The 23,395-nt window shown below is 43.2% G+C and overlaps 1 protein-coding gene across 4 annotated transcripts in view; it reads right to left on the reverse strand.

The window, feature by feature from the left end:
- Positions 1–1,374: 1,374 nt before the first annotated feature.
- LOC106580192 (TLE family member 1, transcriptional corepressor) overlaps positions 1,375–23,395 on the reverse strand; it is a 43,876-nt gene continuing 21,855 nt past the window's right edge. For 3 of the 4 annotated variants that reach the window (XM_014160991.3, XM_014160989.3, XM_014160993.3), the window contains 10 exons: positions 23,210–23,362; positions 22,852–22,990; positions 22,342–22,547; positions 22,074–22,150; positions 21,681–21,930; positions 19,781–20,028; positions 19,374–19,521; positions 7,879–8,029; positions 6,865–6,941; positions 1,375–6,701 (listed from right to left, as the gene is read on the reverse strand). In XM_014160991.3, the coding sequence (XP_014016466.1) occupies positions 6,594–6,701; positions 6,865–6,941; positions 7,879–8,029; positions 19,374–19,521; positions 19,781–20,028; positions 21,681–21,930; positions 22,074–22,150; positions 22,342–22,547; positions 22,852–22,990; positions 23,210–23,362 (1,557 nt within the window). In that variant the 3' untranslated portion in view covers positions 1,375–6,593. The remainder of the gene's footprint in view (positions 6,702–6,864; positions 6,942–7,878; positions 8,030–19,373; positions 19,522–19,780; positions 20,029–21,680; positions 21,931–22,073; positions 22,151–22,341; positions 22,548–22,851; positions 22,991–23,209; positions 23,363–23,395) is intronic. The other variant, XM_014160990.3, reaches the window with a different exon arrangement.

A 23,395-nucleotide genomic window follows, 5' to 3' on the forward strand; every position in this document is an offset into this window, starting at 1 on the left:
CAAAACAGTGTTGAGTTTCTCTTTGTTTTGTGATCCCCGTATTAAAATGCAACTTTCCAGCGGACCGTGTTCTGCAGATTGTCCTCTAAGCAGTGTGTGGTGAAATCTGTGAATGTATTGTAATGTTTTTACAATTGTATAAACTGCCTTCATTTTGCTGGACCCCAGGAAAGTAGCTGCTGCAACTCAATAATTTATTTGAATGGTAAATCTCTACTGAGAAACTAGGTAAATCAAGATGTAGCCAGTCTACTCACAGTACAGGTGAATGCATATTATTCAATAGGAGTGTGTGCATGCATTGAGTTATTGAGCTTGTTTTAGCTGACTTCACAGGGCTACAGATGACAAACAATCCCTTCCATTTAAGACTTATTTTATTGGCAACGGCTATGAGAGCATATTTTATTGTACTGAACAACATGTTCATAAAAGCAATCGCTTAATTTATAAAACTGTGCATTGTCTCTAAGAATGTAATGATGTCATTGGTGAGGCAGAATGTGGCCACAGAGTTTCTAAACCTACAATTTAAATGGTGGGAAAATTATTGGAACCATTTCCGTGACTCATAATGTTGTACTCAATTGCAAAAGAATTGGTGCTTGAAAGACAACTGGGAACTTGAAAAAAAAAAAAAAAAGGTCAAATCATGACGTCAGTGATCTTCAGGTCGGAAAGTCAGAGCTCTAGAAAGATGCCAGAGTTTCCGACTTGGATGACCATTCGAAATGATTTTTCCTAGCTGGAGCTTATTTTTTCCCCCCCAGAGTTCCCAGTTGTCTTGAATCCACTGAAGTCAGAGATTTCCGAGTTCCCAGTTGTTTTGAACGCGGCATAAGTGCCATGGGCTCTTCAGTGACCACCGAGTTGGGACACCCGTTTAAAGTACCATCTCATTCAACTGTATTGAGTAACATTCCATTGTTAGTTAGTACTTAACATTATTCAAATGCAATGAATGTTGTAAAAGTATATAGTGTGATCGGGGATTTCTATTGGAGAAGCAGTTTGATGTGGCTGTGGAATATGACTTTGTGGCTAAGGTATCTAGTGGAAACCAGACAGGAGGCGAGGAAGAAGTGAATGAATTTTCCGTGGCGAGGGAGATGAAGTGAATTAATAAAGTTATTAATCACAATCTGCTTTGAAATCAGCATATTATGCGTTACGGTGTGCATATTATCACAAACAAAGTAGTGAATTCAAGGAACGTTACCGGTATCGTCCTCCATTGTAAAGTGTAACTTCTAGCCTGGACATTGTCTTGTGAACAGTAATGAACAGTTTCAATTTCTACATGCCATGTTACATTATTCAAGTGTGTTATAACTTCTGTGCAGTGGGGAGCTAACAATGCAGCCCAGACACCTCTAGCAATGAATCTTTTTTATTTTACTAGGCAAGTCAGTTAAGAACAAATTCTTATTTACAAAGGCCTACTGGGGAACAGTGCCTTGTTCAGGGGCAGAACGACACATTTTTACCTTGTCAGCTCTACGTTTCAACGTTAACCTCAACACGTCTGCCATTGATGAGCTTTAAGATGAAAATCGAGATTATGACTATAGCAATGAGTGCCATTTGACATTCTCACCCATATCTGATCAGTCTCTACATATGAGTTAACCCATGTAGTCTTTGAATATAGGCCTTGTTGGATGAAAGACCATGCCCAAGAACAAGAATGTCACAGTTCACTTTGGAAGCCAGAGAAAAGACAAGTTAGAACAAAAAGAACATTTATTGTCTAGACATTTCAATTGATTTATATTAGCTAGCATTAAGACCATTTAGTGTTTTTTCCTGGTTAGATATTTTCCATGTAAAAGACATACCAAACATTTGTTATTTCTAAAGCAATTACTGTAAGAAAACAAATATATACACTTTTTACAAGTACTCGACCGATAAAATACAAAAAAAACTAATTACACGATAGCAATTGCAGACATGTAGGAAGGGACACAGTACTAGGGTGTGAAAGGTCTGAGTGGAGAGTCATGTCTAAAAGAAGAGCAAGCGGAGGTCAGAGGTCACAAAGGGTAGAGGTCAACAGGCCATTCACATTCTTTGTCTGGAAAAATAAACTACAATGCCATTAATTTGGCACCTCTGAGGTTTCGGTCCGCCTTTCTGTCCATCTATCTATGAGATTTCGGTCCATCTCTCTACATCCATGCATCCATCCACCTGTCTGTCCATCATCAATTGTTCTGGAAGCTCTGCCCATGAATGGTCATGTATAGAGAATGTTCTGTAGGATCCCATGACCCAGGGTCTGTTGTACAGTTCAAAGGTCACGTATATACAGTGCCTTCAGAAAGTTCTCATACCCCTTGACTTATTCCACATTTTGTTGCGTTACAGCCTGAATTAAAAATTGGATTAAATATACAGTTGAAGTCGGAAGTTTACATACACCTTAGCCAAATACATTTAACCTCAGTTATTCACAATTCCTGACATTTAATCCTAGTAAAAATCCCGTTTTAGGTCAGTTAGGATCACCACTTTATTTTAAGAATGTGAAATGTCAGACTGATAGTAGAGAGAATTATTTATTTCAGCTTTTATTTCTTTCATCACATTCCCAGTGGGTCAGAAATTTACATACACTCAATTAGTATTTGGTAGAATTGCCTTAAAAATGATTTAACTTGGGTCAAACGTTTCAGGTAGCCTTCCACAAGCTTCCCACAATAAGTTGGGTGAATTTTGTCCCATTCCTCCTGACAGAGCTGGTGCAACAGAGTCAGGTTTGTAGTCCTCCTTGTTCACACATACTTTTTCTGTTCTGCCCACAAATGTTCTATATGATTGAGGTCAGGGCTTTGTGATGGCCACTCCATTACCTTGACTTTGTGACCAAGCTTTAACTTCCTGATGTCTTGAGATGTTGCTTCAATATATCCACATAATCTTCCTACCTCATGACGCCATCTATTTTGTGAAGCGCACCAGTCCCTCCTGCAGCAAAGCACCCACACAACATGATGCTGCCACCCCTGTGCTTCACGGTTGGGATGGTGTTCTTCGGCTTGCAAGCGTCCCCCTTTTTCCTCCAAACATAACGACGGTGATTATGGCCAAACAATTCTATTTAATGTTTCATCAGACCAGAGGACATTTCTCCAAAAAGTTAGATCTTTGTCCCAATGTGCAATTGCAAACCGTAGTCTGGCTTTTTTAATGGCGGTTTTGGAGCAGTGGCTTCTTCGTGCTGAGCGGACTTTCAGGTTATGTCGATATAGGACTCGTTTTACTGTGGCTGTAGATACTAGAGGTCGATCGATTAATCGGAATGGCCGATTAATTAGGGCCGATTTCAAGTTTTCATAACAATCGGTAATCGGCATTTTTGGACACTGATCATGGCCGATTACATTGCACTCCACGAGGAGACTGCGTGGCAGGCTGACTACCTGTTATGTGAGTGCAGCAAGGAGCCAAGGTAAGGTGCTAGCTAGCATTAAACGTATCTTATAAAAAAACAATCAATCTTAACATAATCACTAGTTAACTACAGTTTATCTAGCTTGTCCTGCGTTGCATATAATTAAAGCGGTGCCTGTTAATTTATCATTGAATCACAGCCTACTTCACCAAACAAGTGATTTAACAAGCGCATTCGCGCAAAAAAGCACTGTCGTTGCACCAGTGTACCTAACCATAAACATCAACGCCTTTCTTAAAATCAATACACAAGAATATATTTTTTAAAACCTGCATATTTAGTTAATATTGCCTGCTAACATGACTTTCTTTTAACTAGGGAAATTGTGTCACTTCTCTTGCGTTCCGTGCAAGCAGTCAGGGTATATGCAGCAGTTTGGGCCGCCTGGCTCATTGCGAACTGTGTGAAGACCATTTATTCCTAACAAAGAATGTAATTAATTTGCCTGAATTGTACATAATTATGACATAACATTGAAGGTTGTGCAATGTAACAGCAATATTTAGACTTATGGATGCCACCCGTTAGATAAATACGGAACCGTTCCGTATTTTCATTGAAATAATAAACGTTTCGTTTTCGAAATGATAGTTTCCGTATTCGACCATATTAATGACCTAAGGCTCGTATTTCTGTGTGTTATTATATTATAATTAAGTCTATGATTTGATAGAGCAGTCTGACTGAGCAGTGGTAGGCAGCTTCAGGCTCATAAGCATTCATTCAAACAGCACTTTACTGCGTTTGCCAGCAGCTCGTCGCAATCCTTCAAGCATTGCGCTGTTTATGACTTCAAGCCTATCAACTCCCGAGATTAGGCTGGCAATACTAAAGTACCTATTAGAACATCCAATAGTCAAAGGTATATGAAATACAAGTGGTACAGAGAGAAATAGTCCTATAATAACTACAACCTAAAACTTCTTACCTGGGAATATTGAAGACTCACCAGCTTTCATATGTTCTCATGTTCTGAGCGAGAAACTTAAACGTTAGCTTTTTAACATGGCACATATTGCACTTTTACTTTCTTCTCCAACACTTTGTTTTTGCATTATTTAAACCAAATTGAACATGTTTCATTATTTATTTAAGACTAAATTGATTTTATTGATGTATATTAAAGTAAAAGTGTTCATCGCTCATTCAACATTTGTTGTAATTGTCATTATTACAAATATATGTATAAAAATCGTCCGATTAATCGGTAGCGGGGGGGGGTTTGGTCCAATAATCAGTATCAGCGTCGAAAAATCATAAATCGGTCGACCTCTAATAGATACTTTTGTACCTGTTTCCTCCAGCATCTTCACAAGGTCCTTTGTTGTTGTTCTGGGATTGATTTGCACTTTTTGCACCAAAGTTCATCCATCTCTAGGAGACAGAACGCGTCTCCTTCCTGAGCGGTATGACGGCTGCGTGGTCCCATGGTGTTTATACTCATGTACTATTGTTTGTACAGATGAACGTGGTACCTTCAGGCATTTGGAAATTGCTCCCAAGGATGAACCAGACTTCTGGAGGTCTACATTTGTTTTTTCTGAGGTCTTGGCTGATTTCTTTTGACTTTCCCATGATGTCAAGCAAAGAGGCACTGAGTTTGAAGGGAGGCCTTGAAATACATCCACAGGAACACCTCTAATTGACTCAAATGAGGTCAATTAGCCTATAAGAATCTTCTAAAGCCATGACATTTTCTGGAATTTTCCAAACTTTTTAAAGGCACCCACACAATACCCCATAATGACAAAGTGAAAACATGTTTTTAGAAATGTTTGCTAAATGAGGCATCTCATTTACATAAGTATTCACATCCCTGAGTCAATACTCTGTAGAAGCACCTTTGGCAGGGACTACAGCTGTGAGTCTTTATGGGTAAATCTCTAAGAGCTTTCCACACCTGGATTGGGCAATATTTGCCCCTTATTATTTTCAAAATTATTCAAGCTCTGTCAAATTGGTTATGGTCATTGCTAGACAACAACTTCTTGGTAAGCAACTCCAGTGGCCTTGTGTTTTAGGTTATTGTCCTGCTGAAGGTGAATTAATCTCTCAGTGTCTAGCGGAAAGCAGACTGAACCAGGTTATCCTTTCGGATTTTGCCTGTGCTTAGGTCCATTCCTTATTTGTATTTATTTTTTATGCCCGGTCCTTAACAATTAATAGCATACCAATAACATGATGCAGCCATCACTATGCTTGAAAATATGGAGAGTAGTACTCAGTAATGTGTTGTATTGGATTTGTCCCAAACATCACAGTTTGTATTCAGGACAAAATGTTAATTGCTTTGCCACATTTTTTAAAGTATTACTTTAGTGCCTTGTTGCAAACAGGATGCATGTTTTGGAATATTTGTATTCTGTACAGGTTTCCTTCTTTTCACGCAGTCATTTGGGTTAGTATTGTGGAGTAACTACAATGCTTTCCATCATCAGTTTTCTCCTAACACAGCCATTAAACTATTTTAAAGTCACAATTGGCATCATGGTGAAATCCCTGAGTGGTTTCCTTCCTCTCCGGCAACTGTGTTAGCAAGGATGCCTGTATCTTTGTAGTGACTGGGTGTATTGATACACCATCCGAAGTGTAACTAATAACTTCACTATGGGAAGTTATTTAAAAAGGAATATTCAATGTCTGCTTTTTCATTTTTTACCCATCTACCAATAGGTGCACATATTTCAAAGCATTGGAAAACCTCCCTGGTATTTTGTTGTTGAATCGGTGTTTGAAATTCACTGCTCGACTGAGGGACCTTACAGATAATTGCACTGTCTGTGTGGGGTGCAGAGATGAGGTAGTCATTCAAAAATGATGTTAAACACTATTATTGCACACAGAGCCCATGCAACTTATTATGTGACTTGTTAAGCACATTTTTACTCTCCTATTTAGGCTTGCCATAACAAAGGGGTTGAATACTTATTGACTCAAAACCCATGTGACATTATGGGGTATTTTGTGTAGGCCAGTGACCAAAAATAAATCTAAATTCAGGCTGTAACACAACAAAATGTGGAAAAAGTCAAAGGGTGTAGAATTTCTGCAGTATCCCCTGACCCAGGGTTGGTTTTAGGACAGTGAAAGCTACTTTGGGTTGTCAGTTGCTGATCCTAGTGCTCACCAGTGCAGTCTAGTAGATGACTTCATAGACAGTGGCCTTCTTATCTCCAGAACCTGTAACTATGTACTTATCATCCACTGAGATGTCACAGCTTAGCACCGACGAAGACTCCTTCGACTAGAGTTAGAGAGCGAGAGAGAGCAAGAGGGCGAAAACGATACAGGGAAAGATTAGTGCAAGCTCAACACCCAGCCTTAATACAAGATAAATAAAACATGTTGGTAGGTAGGCCGTCGGAGTGAACAGACGGTTGTCCAAGTGGACAGGTATGTGTGTGTACCTGGAATATACTGGCTCCGTACGGTGTCCTCCACGCATTCAGCAGGTTATCCTTCCCTGTGCTCACAAACCATTTACCTGGCAGGCAGAGAAATAGGAGACCGAGCTTTAGGAATCACATAGACATACAGTAGAGCTAGGACAGATACAACTGTGGATGCAGGGGCCAAATCCCAGAGAACCCAGAGTATAAATAAAATGAATAAAAACAAAATCACATCAAGTTAGGTTAAGAGCTACTGTATATGAGGAGACAAGGAGAGAGCCAATTGCATTTCTTTGACTGCTCACCTCCTTTCTCCTCTCCTCAAAACCCACTGGATGATAAAGTTAGAAGTCCCTCCCCTCTGACCTTCTCCTCCAATGGATTTTGAGGAGGAGAGAGGACACGAAGTCAGGAGAGGAGTCAACGAAATACAATTGAGATTCTCCAATGAAAACAGAATGTAAGGCTGTCTACTAGGTCAACAAAAAAAGTTGAACTGAAAACATGTATTAAAACAGGGAGTTTAATACATTTCGGTTCAAAGTGGAAAATGAACCAGGGAAAGGCGACTCATTTGGGGGCCAGTTCCGTCAGTTCGAAAATGCCAACATAACCCCAGTATACATGGAGACAAAAGCCAGTAACATCGTTGCTTAGATGCATCAGACATACAGATTCTTCAAAGTAGTCATCCTTGATGACAGCTTTGCACACTCTTGGTTACTACATGATCCCATGTGTTATTTCATAGTTTTGATGATGTCACTAGTATTCTACAATGTATAAAATAGTAAAAATAAAGAAAAACCCTAGAATGGGTATGTGTCCAAACTTTTGACTGATACTGTACATAAAGTTACACAGCTAACAAAGACAACATGCGTCCCAAATGGCCCCCAATGCTATATAGAGCTCTATTGAGCATGGTCAAAAGTAGGGCACTACATAGGGAATAGGGTGCCATTTGCGACAAACCCATACACAAATCTTGAGCACGTCAGTCCCAGAGCTCTGGTGACATGGCCTTACCACAGGAAGCAAACTGGAGGGAGAGCACACAGCTCTCGTGGAGGTGGAGCTGGTACTTATCTGGCTTGGTGACATGGAGCACCTCCACATTACTACTCTCCATCCCCACCGCCAGCCACTCTCCCGTCGGACAGTACCCCAGAGAAAAGATCTGGAGAGGGGGCAGAGGGACAATATGGTCAGTGTGTGTGTGTTCATGTGCGTGAGAGAGAGACGGATACATACAGTAGTACCCCAGAGAGAAGATTTAGAGAAAGGGCAGGGGACAACCAGGGCCCGGTTTCCCAAAAGCATCGTTATTAACGTTGCACTTGAAAACACTCAATCTAAACACCTGCCTCAGCTGTTCTACAAGTGGTCTAAGTGTGTCATTAGATGCTTTTTTTGCCTTCCCGCATCACTTTATACAGAGAAGAACATAGAATCATACGATTTATCTCCTTGTGACCGCCGATAACTTCAGAACAAAGTTCACTACAAATACAAAGTTACCAATGTGTTTGCAATTGATACAAACAAGCAACGTATAAAATAAATACGCTTCAAATGAAAAATGAGATGACTGCATTAAAACATAAAACTGTAGGCTATAGGCCTATTTCAATCCAATTGAAATACATTAAACGTTCAATCAATTGAGCTCCATTTCGGTACTTGTTGGCTACGGTCTAATTTGTCTCAATACATTTAATTTGTAGCCTAACATGGTGAATTTGTGCATTTTTATTGGGTAAACAGGATAAGGTGCTTCAATATTAGCAGCCGTAAGTGGAAATCTCCCTCGATGAGCTGATCCCTCGTCAGAATTGTGAAATAATTCTAATGTTAAGGAAAAATGTGAATGGAGAAAGCTGATCCGAGAGCAGCACTTCCTTTCTTTCGATCCTTTCAGTATCGACATATACTCCAACTTAGCAACCAATCTCTCTGCGTGGTATTTAGGGGAAACGCATGTTGCATCTTCGGCCATTGTAGGAAAAGTGTTTAAGTTCCATCGCTATTGGGAAACCGGTCTCTGATCAGTGTGTGTGTGTGTGTGTGTGTGTGTTCAGGGGCGTGAGAAATCGACACAGACAGACACAGCTGCCACAACAAACAACCCTGCCTTTCTCCCAGTTACAATTCACTCCTTAGGTGTTAAGCTAATATCATCCTGCTAGAAGGCTAAACGTGTTTATTTTTATATACATATACTGCTTAAAAAATAAAAGGAACACTAAAATAACCCTTCCTCGATCTGAATGAAATAATCTTATTAAATACTTTTTTCTTTACATAGTTGAATGTGCTGACAACAAAATCACACAAAAATAATCAATGGAAATCCAATTTATCAACCCATGGAGGTCTGGATTTGGAGTCACACCCAAAATTAAAGTGGAAAACCACACTACAGGCTGATCCAACTTTGATGTAATGTCCTTAAAACAAGTCAAAATGAGGCTCAGTAGTGTGTGTGGCCTCCACGTGCCTGTATGACCTCCTTACAACGCCTGCGCATGCTCCTGATGAGGTGGCGGATGGTCTCCTGAGGGATCTCCTCCCAGACCTGGACTAAAGCATCCGCCAACTCCTGGACAGTCTGTGGTGCAACGTGACGTTAGTGGATGGAGCGAGACATGATGTCCCAGATGTGCTCAATTGGATTCAGGTCTGGGGAACGGGCGGGCCAGACTATAGCATCAATGCCTTCCTCTTGCAGGAACTGCTGACACACTCCAGCCACATGAGGTCTAGCATTGTCTTGCATTAGGAGGAACCCAGGGCCAACCGCACCAGCATATTGTCTCACAAGGGGTCTGAGGATCTCATCTCGGTACCTAATGGCAGTCAGGCTGCCTCTGGCGAGCACATGGAGGGCTGTGCGGCCCCCCCAAAGAAATGCCACCCCACACCATGACTGACCCACCACCAAACCGGTCATGTTGCAGGCAGCAGAACGTTCTCCACGGTGTCTCCAGACTCTGTCACGTCTGTCACATGCTCAGTGTGAATCTGCCATCCAGTTAACACAATACATTTATGTTAATTTAGTAAATTCTTTTTTTTATTTTTATAAAATCACAATAAAATAACAATAGAGGCTATATACAGGGAGTACCATCACTGAGTCAATGTGCGGGGGTACAGGAAATTTGTACATGTAGGTAGGGGTAAAGTGACTATGCATAGATAATAAACCGCGAGTAGCAGCAGTGTAAAAACAAATGGGGGTGTCAATGTAATAGTCCGGGTGGCCATTTAATTAATGGTTCAGGAGTCTTATGGCTTAGGGGTAGAAGCTGTTAAGGAGCCTTTTGGACCTAGACTTGGCGCTCCAGTACCACTTGCCGTGCGGTAGCAGAGAGAACAGTCTATGACATGGGTGACAGGAGTCTGACAATTTTTTGGGCCTTCCTCTGACACTGCCTAATATATAGGTCCTGGATGGCAGGAAGCTTTGCCGCAGTGATGTACTGGGCCATACACACTACCCTCTGTAGCGCCACACAGTCAGATGCCGAGCAGTTGCCATACCAGTGTTAGGTTCTAATTTTGAGTAAATAACTCACACTGGAGAAGCTTAACCTGTTATGGCTAGGGGGCAGTATTTTCACGGCTGGATAAAAAACGTACCCGATTTAATCTGGTTACTACTCCTGCCCAGTAACTAGAATATGCATATAATTATTGGCTTTGGATAGAAAACACTCCAAAGTTTCTAAAACTGTTTGAATGGTGTCTGTGAGTATAACAGAACTCAAATGGCAGGTCAAAACCTGAGAGATTCCTTTACAGGAAGTGGCCTGTCTGACCATTTCTTGAACTTCTTTGCCATCTCTATCTTTTACAAAGGATCTCTGCTCTAACGTGACACTTCCTACGTCTTCCATGGGCGCTCACAGCCCGGGAAAAAACAGAATGTCGTCATCCCAGCCCCAGGCTGAAACACATTATCGCCTTTCTCAAGTGGCCGATCAAGGGACTGTGGGCATTAGGCGCGTGCCCTGGCCACCCCCGTCTTTGTGATTTTTCCTCTGTTTGCCGAAAAGGAGATTCCCGGTCGGAATATTATTGCTTTTTTACGAGATAAATTGCATAAAAATTGATTTAAAACAGCGGTTGACATGCTTCGAAGTACGGTAATGGAATATTTAGAATTTTTTTGTCACGAATGTCGCGAATGTCGCGACCATGATTTACCATTTCGGATAGTGTCTGGGACGCACGAACAAAACGCCGCTATTCGGATATAACGATGGATTATTTTGGACCAAACCAACATTTGTTATTGAAGTAGCAGTCCTGGGAGTGCATTCTGACGAAGACAACAAAAGGTAAATCAAACTTTTATAATAGTAAATCTGATATTGGTGAAGGCTAAACTTGCTGGGTGTCTAAATAGCTAGCCCGTGATGGCTGGGCTATGTACTTAGAATATTGCAAAATGTGCTTTCACCAAAAAGCTATTTTAAAAATCGGACATATCGAGTGCATAGAGGAGTTCTGTATCTATAATTCTTAAAATAATTGTTATGCTTTTTGTGAACGTTTATCGTGAGTAATTTAGTAAATTGTTAGCAAATTCCCCGGAAGTTTGCGGGGGGTATGCTAGTTCTGAACGTCACATGCTAATGTAAAAAGCTGTTTTTTGATATAAATATGAACTTGATTGAACAAAACATGCATGTATTGTATAACACAATGTCCTAGGGTTGTCATCTGATGAAGATCAAAGGTTAGTGCTGCATTTAGCTGTCTTCTGGGTTTTTGTGACATTATATGCTAGCTTGAAAAATGGGTGTCTGATTATTTCTGGCTGGGTACTCTGCTGACATAATCTAATGTTTTGCTTTCGCTGTAAAGCCTTTTTGAAATCGGACAGTGTGGTTAGATAAAGGAGAGTCTTGTCTTTAAAATGCTGTGAAATAGTCATATGTTTGAAAAATTGAAGTTTTTGTATTTTTGAGGAATTTGTAATTCGCGCCATGCCTATCATTGGAGCAGGTGTTCCGCTAGCGGAACGTCTAGATGTAAGAGGTTAACCAAGTTGAATTCTTCCCAAAGGGTCGATACAGCTCTAATTCAGATAAAAAAAACATTGGACACAAGCACTGATATTTAACCCTTTCTCCTAAGCTGAGTCTTCTCCTCCATAACTGAATAGCCAATGCATCTCTGTTGCTAGACAGAACCTTAGTGCCATCGGTTCTTCCTCACTTCATCTAACCTGACCTCTACCCCAAAGTGCTCACTCCTCCCCAACTCAAGGATGTCATGATTATTGATACCAGACTGTGTCTATTCTCCTCTCAGAGTATCCCTGATGGCTAACAATAACATATCCTGACATAATGTAAACTTTATACACTGCTCAAAAAAATAAAGGGAACACTTAAACAACACAATGTAACTCCAAGTCAATCACACTTCTGTGAAATCAAACTGTCCACTTAGGAAGCAACACTGATTGACAAAAAATGTCACATGCTGTTGTACAAATGGAATAGACAACAGGTGGAAATTATAGGCAATTAGCAAGACACCCCCAATAAAGGAGTGGTTCTGCAGGTGGTGACCACAGACCACTTCTCAGTTCCTATGCTTCCTGGCTGATGTTTTGGTCACTGCTTTCACTCTAGTGGTAGCATGAGACGAAGTCTACAACCCACACAAGTGGCTCAGGTAGCGCAGCTCATCCAGGATGGCACATCAATGCGAGCTGTGGCAAGAAGGTTTGCTGTGTCTGTCAGCGTAGTGTCCAGAGCATGGAGGCGCTACCAGGAGACAGGCCAGTACATCAGGAGATGTGGAGGAGGCCGTAGGAGGGCAACAACCCAGCAGCATGTCCGCTACCTCCGCCTTTGTGCAAGGAGGAGCACTGCCAGAGCCCTGCAAAATGACCTCCAGCAGGCCACAAATGTGCATGTGTCTGCTCAAATGGTCAGAAACAGACTCCATGAGGGTGGTATGAGGGCCCGACATCCACAGGTGGGGGTTGTGCTTACAGCTAAACACCGTGCAGGACGTTTGGCATTTGCCAGAGAACACCAAGATTGGCAAATTCGCCACTGGCGCCCTGTGCTCTTCACAGATGAAAGCAGGTTCACACTGAGCACATGTGACAGACGTGACAGAGTCTGGAGACGCCGTGGAGAACGGTCTGCTGCCTGCAACATCCTCCAGCATGACCGGTTTGGCGGTGGGTCAGTCATGGTGTGGGGTGGCATTTCTTTGTGCTCGCCAGAGGTAGCCTGACTGCCATTAGGTACCGAGATGAGATCCTCAGACCCCTTGTGAGACCATATGCTGGTGCAGTTGGCCCTGGGTTCCTCCTAATGCAAGACAATGCTAGACCTCATGTGGCTGGAGTGTGTCAGCAGTTCCTGCAAGAGGAAGGCATTGATGCTATGGACTGGCCCGCCCGTTCCCCAGAACTGAATCCAATTGAGCACATCTGGGACATCATGTCTCGCTCCATCCACCAACGCCACGTTGCACCACAGACTGTCCAGGAGTTGGCGGATGCTTTAGTCCAGGTCTGGGAGGAGATCCCTCAGCAGACCATCCGCCACCTCATCAGGAGCATGCCCAGGCGTTGTAAGGAGGTCATACAGGCACGTGGAGGCCACACACACTACTGAGCCTCATTTTGACTTGTTTTATGGACATTACATCAAAGTTGGATCAGCCTGTAGTGTGGTTTTCCACTTTAATTTTGAGTGTGACTCCAAATCCAGACCTCCATGGGTTGATAAATTGGATTTCCATTGATTATTTTTGTGTGATTTTGTTGTCAGCACATTCAACTATGTAAAGAAAAAAGTATTTAATAAGATTTTTTCATTCATTCAGATCTAGGATGTGTTATTTTAGTGTTCCCTTAATTTTTTTGAGCAGTATACATTACCCTCTCTTCCTCAGTGACATTGTTAGTTTCCAAGCTCTCCACCCATCTCAATGCCTGCCACATGTAACCGTTCCCTGCACTCAACACATTCCAAGCTTAGTTGCACACACTATATACATCTTCCTCCTATAACCCTTCACTTCTGGTGTTGACCCTCAACCTTAGCACTCCATCAGTGACATTAATAAGTATATTTAATAAGTATATTTTCATATCCTCAGAACCCAACAGTAGGCAGTGATGCAACCGGTCAGGATGCTCTCAATGGTGCAGCTGTAGAACTTTGAGGATCTGGGGACCCATGCCAAATCTTTTCAGTCTCCTGAGGGGGAAAAGCGTTATCACGCCCTCTTCACGACCTTCTTGGTGTGTTTGGACCATGATAGTTTGCTGGTGATGTGGACACCAAGGAACTTGAAACTCTCGCCCCGCCCCGCTCCACTCCAGACCCATCGATGTGAATGAGGGTGTGTTTGGCCTTCCTTTTCCTGTTGTCCACGATCAGCTCCTTTGTCTTGCTGACGTTGAGGGAGAGGTAGTTGTCCTGGCATCACACTGCCAGGTCTCTGTCCTCCTCCCTATAGGATGTCTCATCGTTGTCGGTGATCAGGCTACCACCATTGTGTCGTCAGCAAACTTAATGGTGTTGTAGTAGCGCTTGGTCATGCAGTTGTGGGTGAACATGGTGTACAGGAGGGGGCTAAGCACGCACCCGAGGGGTCCGCGTGTTGAAGTTCAGCATGGCAGATGTGTTGTTGCCTACCCTTACCACCTGGGGGCAGCCAGTCAGGAAGTCCAGGATCCAGTTGCCTCATCTGTGGATCTGTTGGGGATGTATGCAAATTGGAGTGGGTCTATGGTTCTGGGATGATGGCTCACAACTCCATGACCAGCCTTTCAAAGCACTTCATGGCTATCGACTTCAGTGCTACGGGCGGTAGTCATTAAGGCAGGTTACCTTTGATTTCTTGGGCACAGGGACTGTGGTGGTCTGTTTGAAACGTTTAGTATTACAGACTCGATCAAGGAGAGGTTGAAAATGTCAGTGAAGACACCTGCCAGTTGGTCCACGCATGCTCTGAGTATATGTCCTGGTAATCCGTCTGTTCCCGCGGCCTTGTGAATGTTACTGTTTAAAAAGGTCTTGCTCACATCTGCTATGGAGAGTGTGATCACACAGTCGTCCGGCACAGCTGGTGCTCTCATGCATGCTTCAGTGTTGCTTGCCTCGAAGCGAGCATAAAGGCATTTAGCTCATCTGGTAGGCTCGTGTTACAGGACAGCTTGCGGCTGGGTTTCCCTTTGTAGTCCGTAATAGTTTGCAAGCCCTGCCACATTCGACAAGCGACAGAGCCGGTGTAGTAGGACTCAATCTTAATCCTGTATTGACGTTTTGCCTATTTGATGGTTCGTCTGAGGGCATAGCGGGATTTCTTATAAGCGTCCGGATTAGTGTCCCGCTCCTTGAAAGCGTCAGCTCTAGCCTTTAGCTTGGTACGGATGTTGCCTGTAATCCATGGCTTCTGGTTGGGATATGTACGTACAGTCACTGTGGGAACGACGTCGTCGATGCACTTATTGATGAAGCCGGTGACTGAGATGGTATACTCCTCAATGCCATTGGATGAATCCCGGAACATATAGTCTGTGCTAGTGAAAAGCAGTCCAGCAGCCACATCATCTGACCACTTCCGTATTGAACGGGCACACTGGCACTTCCTGTTTAGTTTTTGCTTGTAAGCAGGAATCAGGAGGATAGAATTATGGTCAGATTTGCCAAATGGAGGGCGAAGGAGAGCTTGGTATGTGTCTTTTTTCCCTCTGGTTGCACATATGACATGCTGGTAGAAATGAGGTAAAACGGATGTAAGATTTCCTGCATTAAAGTCCCCGGCCACTAGCAGCTCCGCTTCTGGATGAGCATTTTCTTGTTTGCTTATGGCCTTATACAGCTCGTTGAGTACGATCTTACTGCCAGTGTCAGTGTGTGGTGTTAAATATACAGCTACAAAAAATAGATGAAAACTCTCCTGGTAGATAGTGTGGTCTACAGCTTATCATGAGGTACTCTATGTCAGGCGAGAAATACTAGGAGACTACCTAAATATTAGGCATCGCTCACCAGCTGTTATATTGACAAAGACACACACCCCCACCCCTCATCTTACCGGATGTAGCTGTTCTGTCCAGCCGATGCATGGAAAAGCCAGCCAACTGTGCATTACCTGTGTCATCGTTCAGCCACGACTCAGTGAAACTTAAGCTATTACAGTTTAATGTCCCGTTGGTAGGATAGTTTTGAACGGAGCTCATCCAGTTTATTCTGCAGTCATTGCACATTGGCCAATAGAACGGATGGTAGAAGGCGGGTTACCCACTCACCAACGAATTCTCACAAGGCACCCTGATCTGCGCCCCCTGTATTTCCTTCTTTTCTACATGTGAATGACAGGGATTTGGGCCTTGTCCGGGAGCAACATTATATCTTTCGCGTCAGACTCATTAAAAAAAAATCTTAATCCAGTTCGAGGTGAGTAATAGCTGTTCTGATATCCAGAAGCTCTTTTCGGTCATATGAGACGGTAGCATCAACAAAATAAGTTAAACAATGCGGGAAACAAACACACAATAACACAAAACAGCAGCCATCCCCTCCGGTGCTATTGCGTATTACACTATTATGTATTACACTATTGTGCTCCTTATTTTCACATAACAGATATGTAGTGTATTACTCTGGATACGCCTATTGCACTAGCAGGCTGTAAAAAAATACACCGTCGCGAGGAGAAAACGAGCAGCGACCAAATGGTATGCCGGGCTCCAAATGATAATTTTTCATTGGTAGCAACAGAAAATAAGATTTTATATATTGAGATTGGTTCAAATGTGCCAATATTTGCTTTATCTCAATCAGATCAGCTCTGATTGGTCAAAAGACCAATTAGTGGAAAAAAAAGAACAGAATTGGCCTGTCTAAATGCAGCCTATAAATTCTAGCTACTTTGTGCCCTAGAAACTAATATGTAAAAATGGAAATACATATGTTTACTATAAAAGCTAAAATGCTTATACGAATACCTGTCATTGAAATTACAAAGCCATTTGTGGAATATTAGGTTTCTACATAGTGCTTTTATACAATTTTCCCATTGAGATTGAACATTGAACATTTTACACTGTCGTTTTAAAGACATGTAGAGATCATAAATGTAGAGGTAATACATTTATTGCTATGATCATTGATGTCCTGAAGAAGCTATGCCTTTTCCTTTATTTGTGCCTCCAAATGTTTGGATATCCTGGTTAAGTAAGGCCCTATGATTTCTGCGATGCAGAAAACGTGGATGGAATTATGGAATTTGGTAATAAAATGGAATCAGCTGTAAAACGTGGAATATTGCAGAATTTTCCATAATTTGGCTGAAATTTACTTTAAAAAAAATCAAACGTAGGTCTAATTATTGTAGTAACCGACCCTTATGTCACCTCACAAATTGGCTGTCACTTTGAGAAACATGTCGAAGAGGCTGTCAGAGGGTCAAGTCAACCCTAACCCCTAAATTCAGAGCAGAGCAATACCCAAAGGACTATTATGAGTCAGGCGATAAGCTGTTTTGCAAATTCTGTCAACATACTATTGATTGTACGCGTAAAAATATGTGCGATGGACAAATGTCTAAAGCCCATGTGAAGAACAAGGAAAAGCACCATGTTAGCCAGAGCCTCTTCAAACAACCATTACTAGTGCAAGCGCATCAGCACATTCAAGACAATAATTTATTCAAGACTTTGTGACATCCCCTTAGAAAAGTTAAGAAAGCTACAGCCGTTACTAGTGAAGCATTGCAAACAGGGAGGAGAACCGAAAATGAGAGCAGCCTCCGTCAAACGCACCTGCCCAGTGTGTTCGACCAACGTATGACTGCCGTTCTACAGAAGGACCATGGGAAGAAGTTTGTGGTGGTTGTTGACAAGACAACAGATGCAAGGGATTGCAGCATTCTAAACATAGTCATTGGTGAGTTAACTTAGCCTATTAATATACCGTTGCAATAGCCTACATTTACATTCTGCAATGTGAATTGTACGCATGCAAATTGTGATTTTCCAAATGACGAGCTATCCTGGTGAAATACAGCGATGCATAATGTCAGCAGCAGTCTGCCTCTCCATCTAGCTAACTGTCGCTGTATCTATATTCTGTTTACCCTTGAAATTTAAATAACACTTAGTGTCACAATATTATTTTAGGTTAAAACATAATTCAAGTTTTTCCTTATCTTTCATTGTAGGTGTTGAAAACCAGTGCTTTCTGGTGGATGTCATTTTCGTGGACAGATGCAACTACTCAACGTTTTCCCAAGCTATACTAGCCTCCCCCCACAGCAACAATCTGAGCCTGAATGATGCCTGGGCAGTGGTCACAGATAATGCCTCCTACTGCCTGAAGGCATTCAAGGAGGTTCTGAAAGGAACTCTGCCATGTCATCAATCTGGTGGGTGAGACCCGGCAGCACTACAAATATTTATCTGAAGTTGCATCACTTGTGACATGGATGAGATCCGTCTTCTTCAAGAAGCCTGCCCGAAAGAGAAGATAGGTGAGCTTCCTCATTATGAAGAGTTTGTGTAGGCCAAGGCTCCTAATGAAGCAGTGAGCTCCAGATGGAATAGCTGGTTTGAGGCAGTGAAGTACCATGCAGAGCATGTTCATCTGTAGAGAGTTTTCGGGGGGAAAAAAGTTGTCCTCCCAAGCAGTCACAAACATCCTCAGCCAGCTTGAAACAGAGGTTGCTGCAGTGTTGCCTAGATTCTTGCATTACTTTTTTTCCATTTATAATGAAACACTTACTAGAACTCTGTATTGAATCACTTTCCTTGATAAAAAAAAATAGTGCAATGGTGTGTTGCATCACTACAAATTTACTGTTATCTTATTAAATTGACTTTTTATTCAGTCACGTTATTAGACACTCTTGATGATAAAATTAACGTAAATCGTAAATAAATTCAGACAAATAAAAACGGAATTTGGGAAAAATAAAACGGATTTCATAGGGCCCTAATAAAAAGTTACCAGGTTGTTAGCTAGCCAATGAGGTAATAGGACTGAACAAAATGTCATCAAATGGTTAATAACGTCGACACACGAGTAGTTTTAGAACAGCCCACAACATGATTTATGAATGTAAAAAGGTCCTGGCGATCCACTATAGGTAGATAAAAATGTAGTGGCGGTAATATAGGTTAGATCTTTTGACCTGGTAGGGCTAGAAGCAAGACGTTTTCGCTGTAATGGTGCAACCATGACGCTAACGAATTTGCACTCGCTTTACCTTTCAGGGCACTCAAAAACAACGGTACAGCGAAGCCTTATCATTACAACTATTATTATCTGGGATACTTTTATCACAGTCGCACCGTGCTCCCAAAATAAAACCCCTGGACACACAGCAAAATATTTTGTTGTATACGCGCCCAAATTGGTTGCACTTTAGAGCCCTGCCTGTGTGTTTGCAGGGTGTGTGTGAACCTGTGGTTCAAGTCGTGCTGCTGGAGCTTGTTGTGTGTCTTTCAGGAGTGCGTGTGTGCGAGCATGTACCTGTGAGGTGAAGTCGTGCTGCTGCAGCTGGCGTCCCTCTCTTAAGTCCCAGGAGCGTACGGTGTTGTCCAGCCCCCCCGTCCACAGCTTGGTCCCATCGTTGGATATGTCAATACAGCTGGCTCCGTCTGTGTGGCCCTGGAACTGTCTGTGATAAACACACACACAAACACAATTAACAGATGTTATCAAATACGTGGTCCTGTGTGGCTCAGTTGGTAGAGAATGGCCCTTGCAATGCCAAGGGCTGTGGATTCAATTCATATGGGGCCACCCATATGAAAATGAATGCACACATGACTGACCATTAGGGGGATGAAACAATATCTGCCATTGGACCAGTGGTTAGAGGCTACTAATTTCTACCTGCTACCTATTGGCAATGTATTCTCCCATGTGGTCCTTACCTGACCAGGGTCTGGTTGTGCAGGTCCCAGACGGCGATGTTCCCATCGCTGCAGCAGGAGAAGCACACCTTGGAGTCAGGGGAGATGGCCAGGGCATAGCAGGCCGGGGCTGAGGAGGTCAGCTCCGCCTTGATGCGTGGAGTGGGCGTGGCTAGGTCCCAGATGGACAGTGTGCTGGCCTCACCCCCCACGATGAGCGTCCGGCCGTCGGGGAGCAGCCGGCACGAGCGGATATAGTTGTCTCGGTTCTGACAAGCGCGTGCACAAAGTTATTTTTTGTCTCTAATACACAAACTATGCACACAAAGTGGTACGTACAGTACCAGTCAAAAGTTTGGACACCTACTCATTCAAGGGTTTTTCTTAATTTCTTTTATTTTCTACATTGTAGAATAATAGTGAAGACATCAAAACTATGAAATAACACATATGGAATCACGTAGTAACCAAAAATGTGTTAAACAAATCAAAATATACTTGAGATTCTTCTTTGCCTTGACAGCTTTGCACACTCTTGGCATGCTCTCAGCCAGCTTCACCTGGAATGCTTTTCCAACAGTTTTGAAGGAGTTCCTACATATGCTGAGCACTTGGGGGCTGCTTTTCTTCACTCTGTTGTCCAACTCATCCCAAACCATCTTAATTGGGTTGAGGTCAGGTGATTGTGGAAGCCAGGTCATCTGATGCAGCACTCCATCACTCTCCTTCTTGGTCAAATAGCCCTTACACAGCCTGGAGGTGTGTTGGGTCATTGTCCTGTTGAAAAACAAAATTATAGTCCCACTAAGCGCAAACCACATGGGATGGCGTATCACTGCAGAATGCTGAGGTAGCCATGCTGGTTAAGTGTGCCTTGAATTCTAAATAAATCACCAACAGTGTCACCAGCAAAGCACACCCCCACCTCCATGCTTCACGGTGGGAACCACAAATGCAGAGATCATCCGTTCACCTCCTCTGCGTCTCACAAAGACACGGCGGTTCAAACCAAAAATCTCAAATTTGGACTCATCAGACCAAAGGACAGATTTCCACCAGTCTAATGTCCATTGCTTGTGTTTCTTGGCCCAAGCAAGCCTCTTCTTCTTATCGGTGTCCTTTAGTAATGGTTTCTATGCAGCAATTCGACCATAAAGGCCTGATTCACAGTCAATGTTGAAATGTGTTTGTTACTTGAACTCTGAAGCATTTTTTTGGGGCTGCAATTTCTGAGGCTGGTAACTCTAATGAACTTATCCTCTGCAGTGGAGGTAACTCTCGGTCTTCCTTTCCTGTGGCGGTCCTCATGAGAGACAGTTACATCATAACGCTTGATGGTTTTTGCGACTGCACGAAGAAACTTTCAAAATGTCTAATTTTCTGCATTGACTGACCATCTCTTAAAGTAATGGACTGTCGTTTCGCTTTGCTTATTTGAGCTGTTCTTGTCATAATATGGACTTGGTCTTTTACCAAATAGGGCCATCTTCTGTATACCACCCCTACCTTGTCACAACACAACTGATTTGCTCAAACGCATTAAGGAGGAAAGAAATACCATAAATTAACTTACCAAGGCACACCTGTTAATTGAAATGTATTCCGTGTGACTAATGTACCTCATGAAGCTGGTTGAGAGAATGCCAATATATATTTAGATTTTTTTAACACTTTTTTGGTTGCTACATGATTCCATGTGTGTAATTTCATAGTTTTGATGTCTTCACTATTATTCTTCAATGTAGAAAAAAGTAAAAATAAAGAAAAAGTAGGTTTGTCCAAACTTGACTGGTACTGTAGGTGTAGATTTAAACCATGTGCCCTGCCCACAAACACACATCCTGTGATGTTGGTTGAAGAACAACGCTACCGAATACATGCTTTTGGATAACAGTGTGTATATATTAGGTCTAGCACTCACCAGGCAGTCCAGTTGGGACACAGGACTCTTGTTGCCAGGGTGACTGATGTCCCAGACCTTGACGCAGCCCTTGCCGCCTGTGTAGACATGGCGCGTGGGGTTGCTGATGGTGACAGCACAGACCACCTCACCGTGGTTCAGCGTGTTTATCTGGCGTGCATGGCGAGGGATGCCAGGGCCCACCAGGGCATCTGGAGGGAACGGTACCGGCTGCATCTGTCCATCGGCGCTAACATGGAAGGAGTAGGCTCTGAGAGGAGAAGGTCGAGTAAGAGGGGGAAAGGTGGAATTGAGGCATGAAACCCATTTGGGCATATTTGTCTTGCTACTACGGAGAACATGGTGCTACAAGACACTCTTCTACAGTTTATATACGGAACACACGCAACTCACGGTTTGCCTCCAGGGATGCCTGATAAGCTTGGGGGCATTCCAGGGACTCTCATGTGAGGATGAGGGTCAAAGCCGGCCTGAGGGAGAACACACACAGAGGGATGATGAGGAGTACATACTCAAACAGCCACGGGCACGCACACACACCAGAGAAATGAGGTCAGTAGACACCGCAATGGATCCTACATAAACATACCGACATTTAGCTGTTTAGACACGCAATGATCACACAATATGGAATAAGAGATACACTCGCACACACACCCACCATAGGGGAGCGTCCGTAGGCAGCCACAGCGGCGGCCGCCGCAGCGCTCATCTGAGGGGACATGTTGTGGAGGCCGGCGTAGCCTGCGCCAGCACTTGCCAGCTCCCCATTCATGGCGGTGTGCGGCAGCATGCCAAACGGCCCGGGGTACGGCCCTGACACCGCCAGCGGAGTCCGCAGACCAGCGGCTAGGGAGTAGACAAGAGCTGTTTTCAGATGGGTTTAATGTATCTGCAGTGCAGTCAGTGTGCAGCATATTCATAACCATATGACACAAAACTCTTTACTGAAAGTGCTCCATCTTCAAAACTTGACTTCTGACATGCAAAACATTTTTGGGAATGTACTAACAGTGGACTAATGAACAAAATATTAAAATATAGTTTGAGTGTAGTATGCCTTTAATTAAACTAAACAAATGCATATTAGTAGGTAGTCTGTACTATAGGCTGTTAGGTATGATTGGAAATGGTACTGAGGTCAATTAAAATGGGGTGAAGTTTCTCTTACTAGGTGGGTGAGGTAGCTCCATGGAGGGGGGCTTGGATAGGCTGGGGCGGAGAGTGGGTGTGGCACTGGGTCCGGGGGTGGAGTCTCCTCGGTGAGTGGGAGTGCTCGACTTCGGTTGAGGCGTACCCGGTTTGTCACGCTGCCATGGAAACATATAGGCTGTCGTTACCCAGATATCACACCATTAAAGAGAGAGAAATCAAGGGATGGATGGAGAAAGGTGGTAAAAGATATTCCACCACTCTTTAGAGGGAAATGGGAAGGTCCATTAAAAAGTGTGTGTTTCTGTGACCCAGCATTAAAGACTTCTTCAGACAGCGAAAAGTGTTAGTGTATGGAGAGCTTTGGCCACACCCACCATTCCCATCTCTTTGGACTTGAGGGAGGAGGAGCTTGCAGAGGAGGCTGTGGAGGCGGGGCTACAGGATGGGTCCTTCTTCAGGTGGCGTGTCTTGTCCAGCCCGTTCTCTCTGGGGGAGGGCAGGGGCGTACCATGAGGGGAGGCAGGATCCTGGAGGGGGGGGGGGGGGGGTTCATACACACA

The sequence above is a fragment of the Salmo salar genome, chromosome 20 (assembly GCF_965601325.2).
Source record: "Salmo salar chromosome 20, fSalSal1, whole genome shotgun sequence".
NCBI lineage: Eukaryota > Metazoa > Chordata > Actinopteri > Salmoniformes > Salmonidae > Salmo > Salmo salar.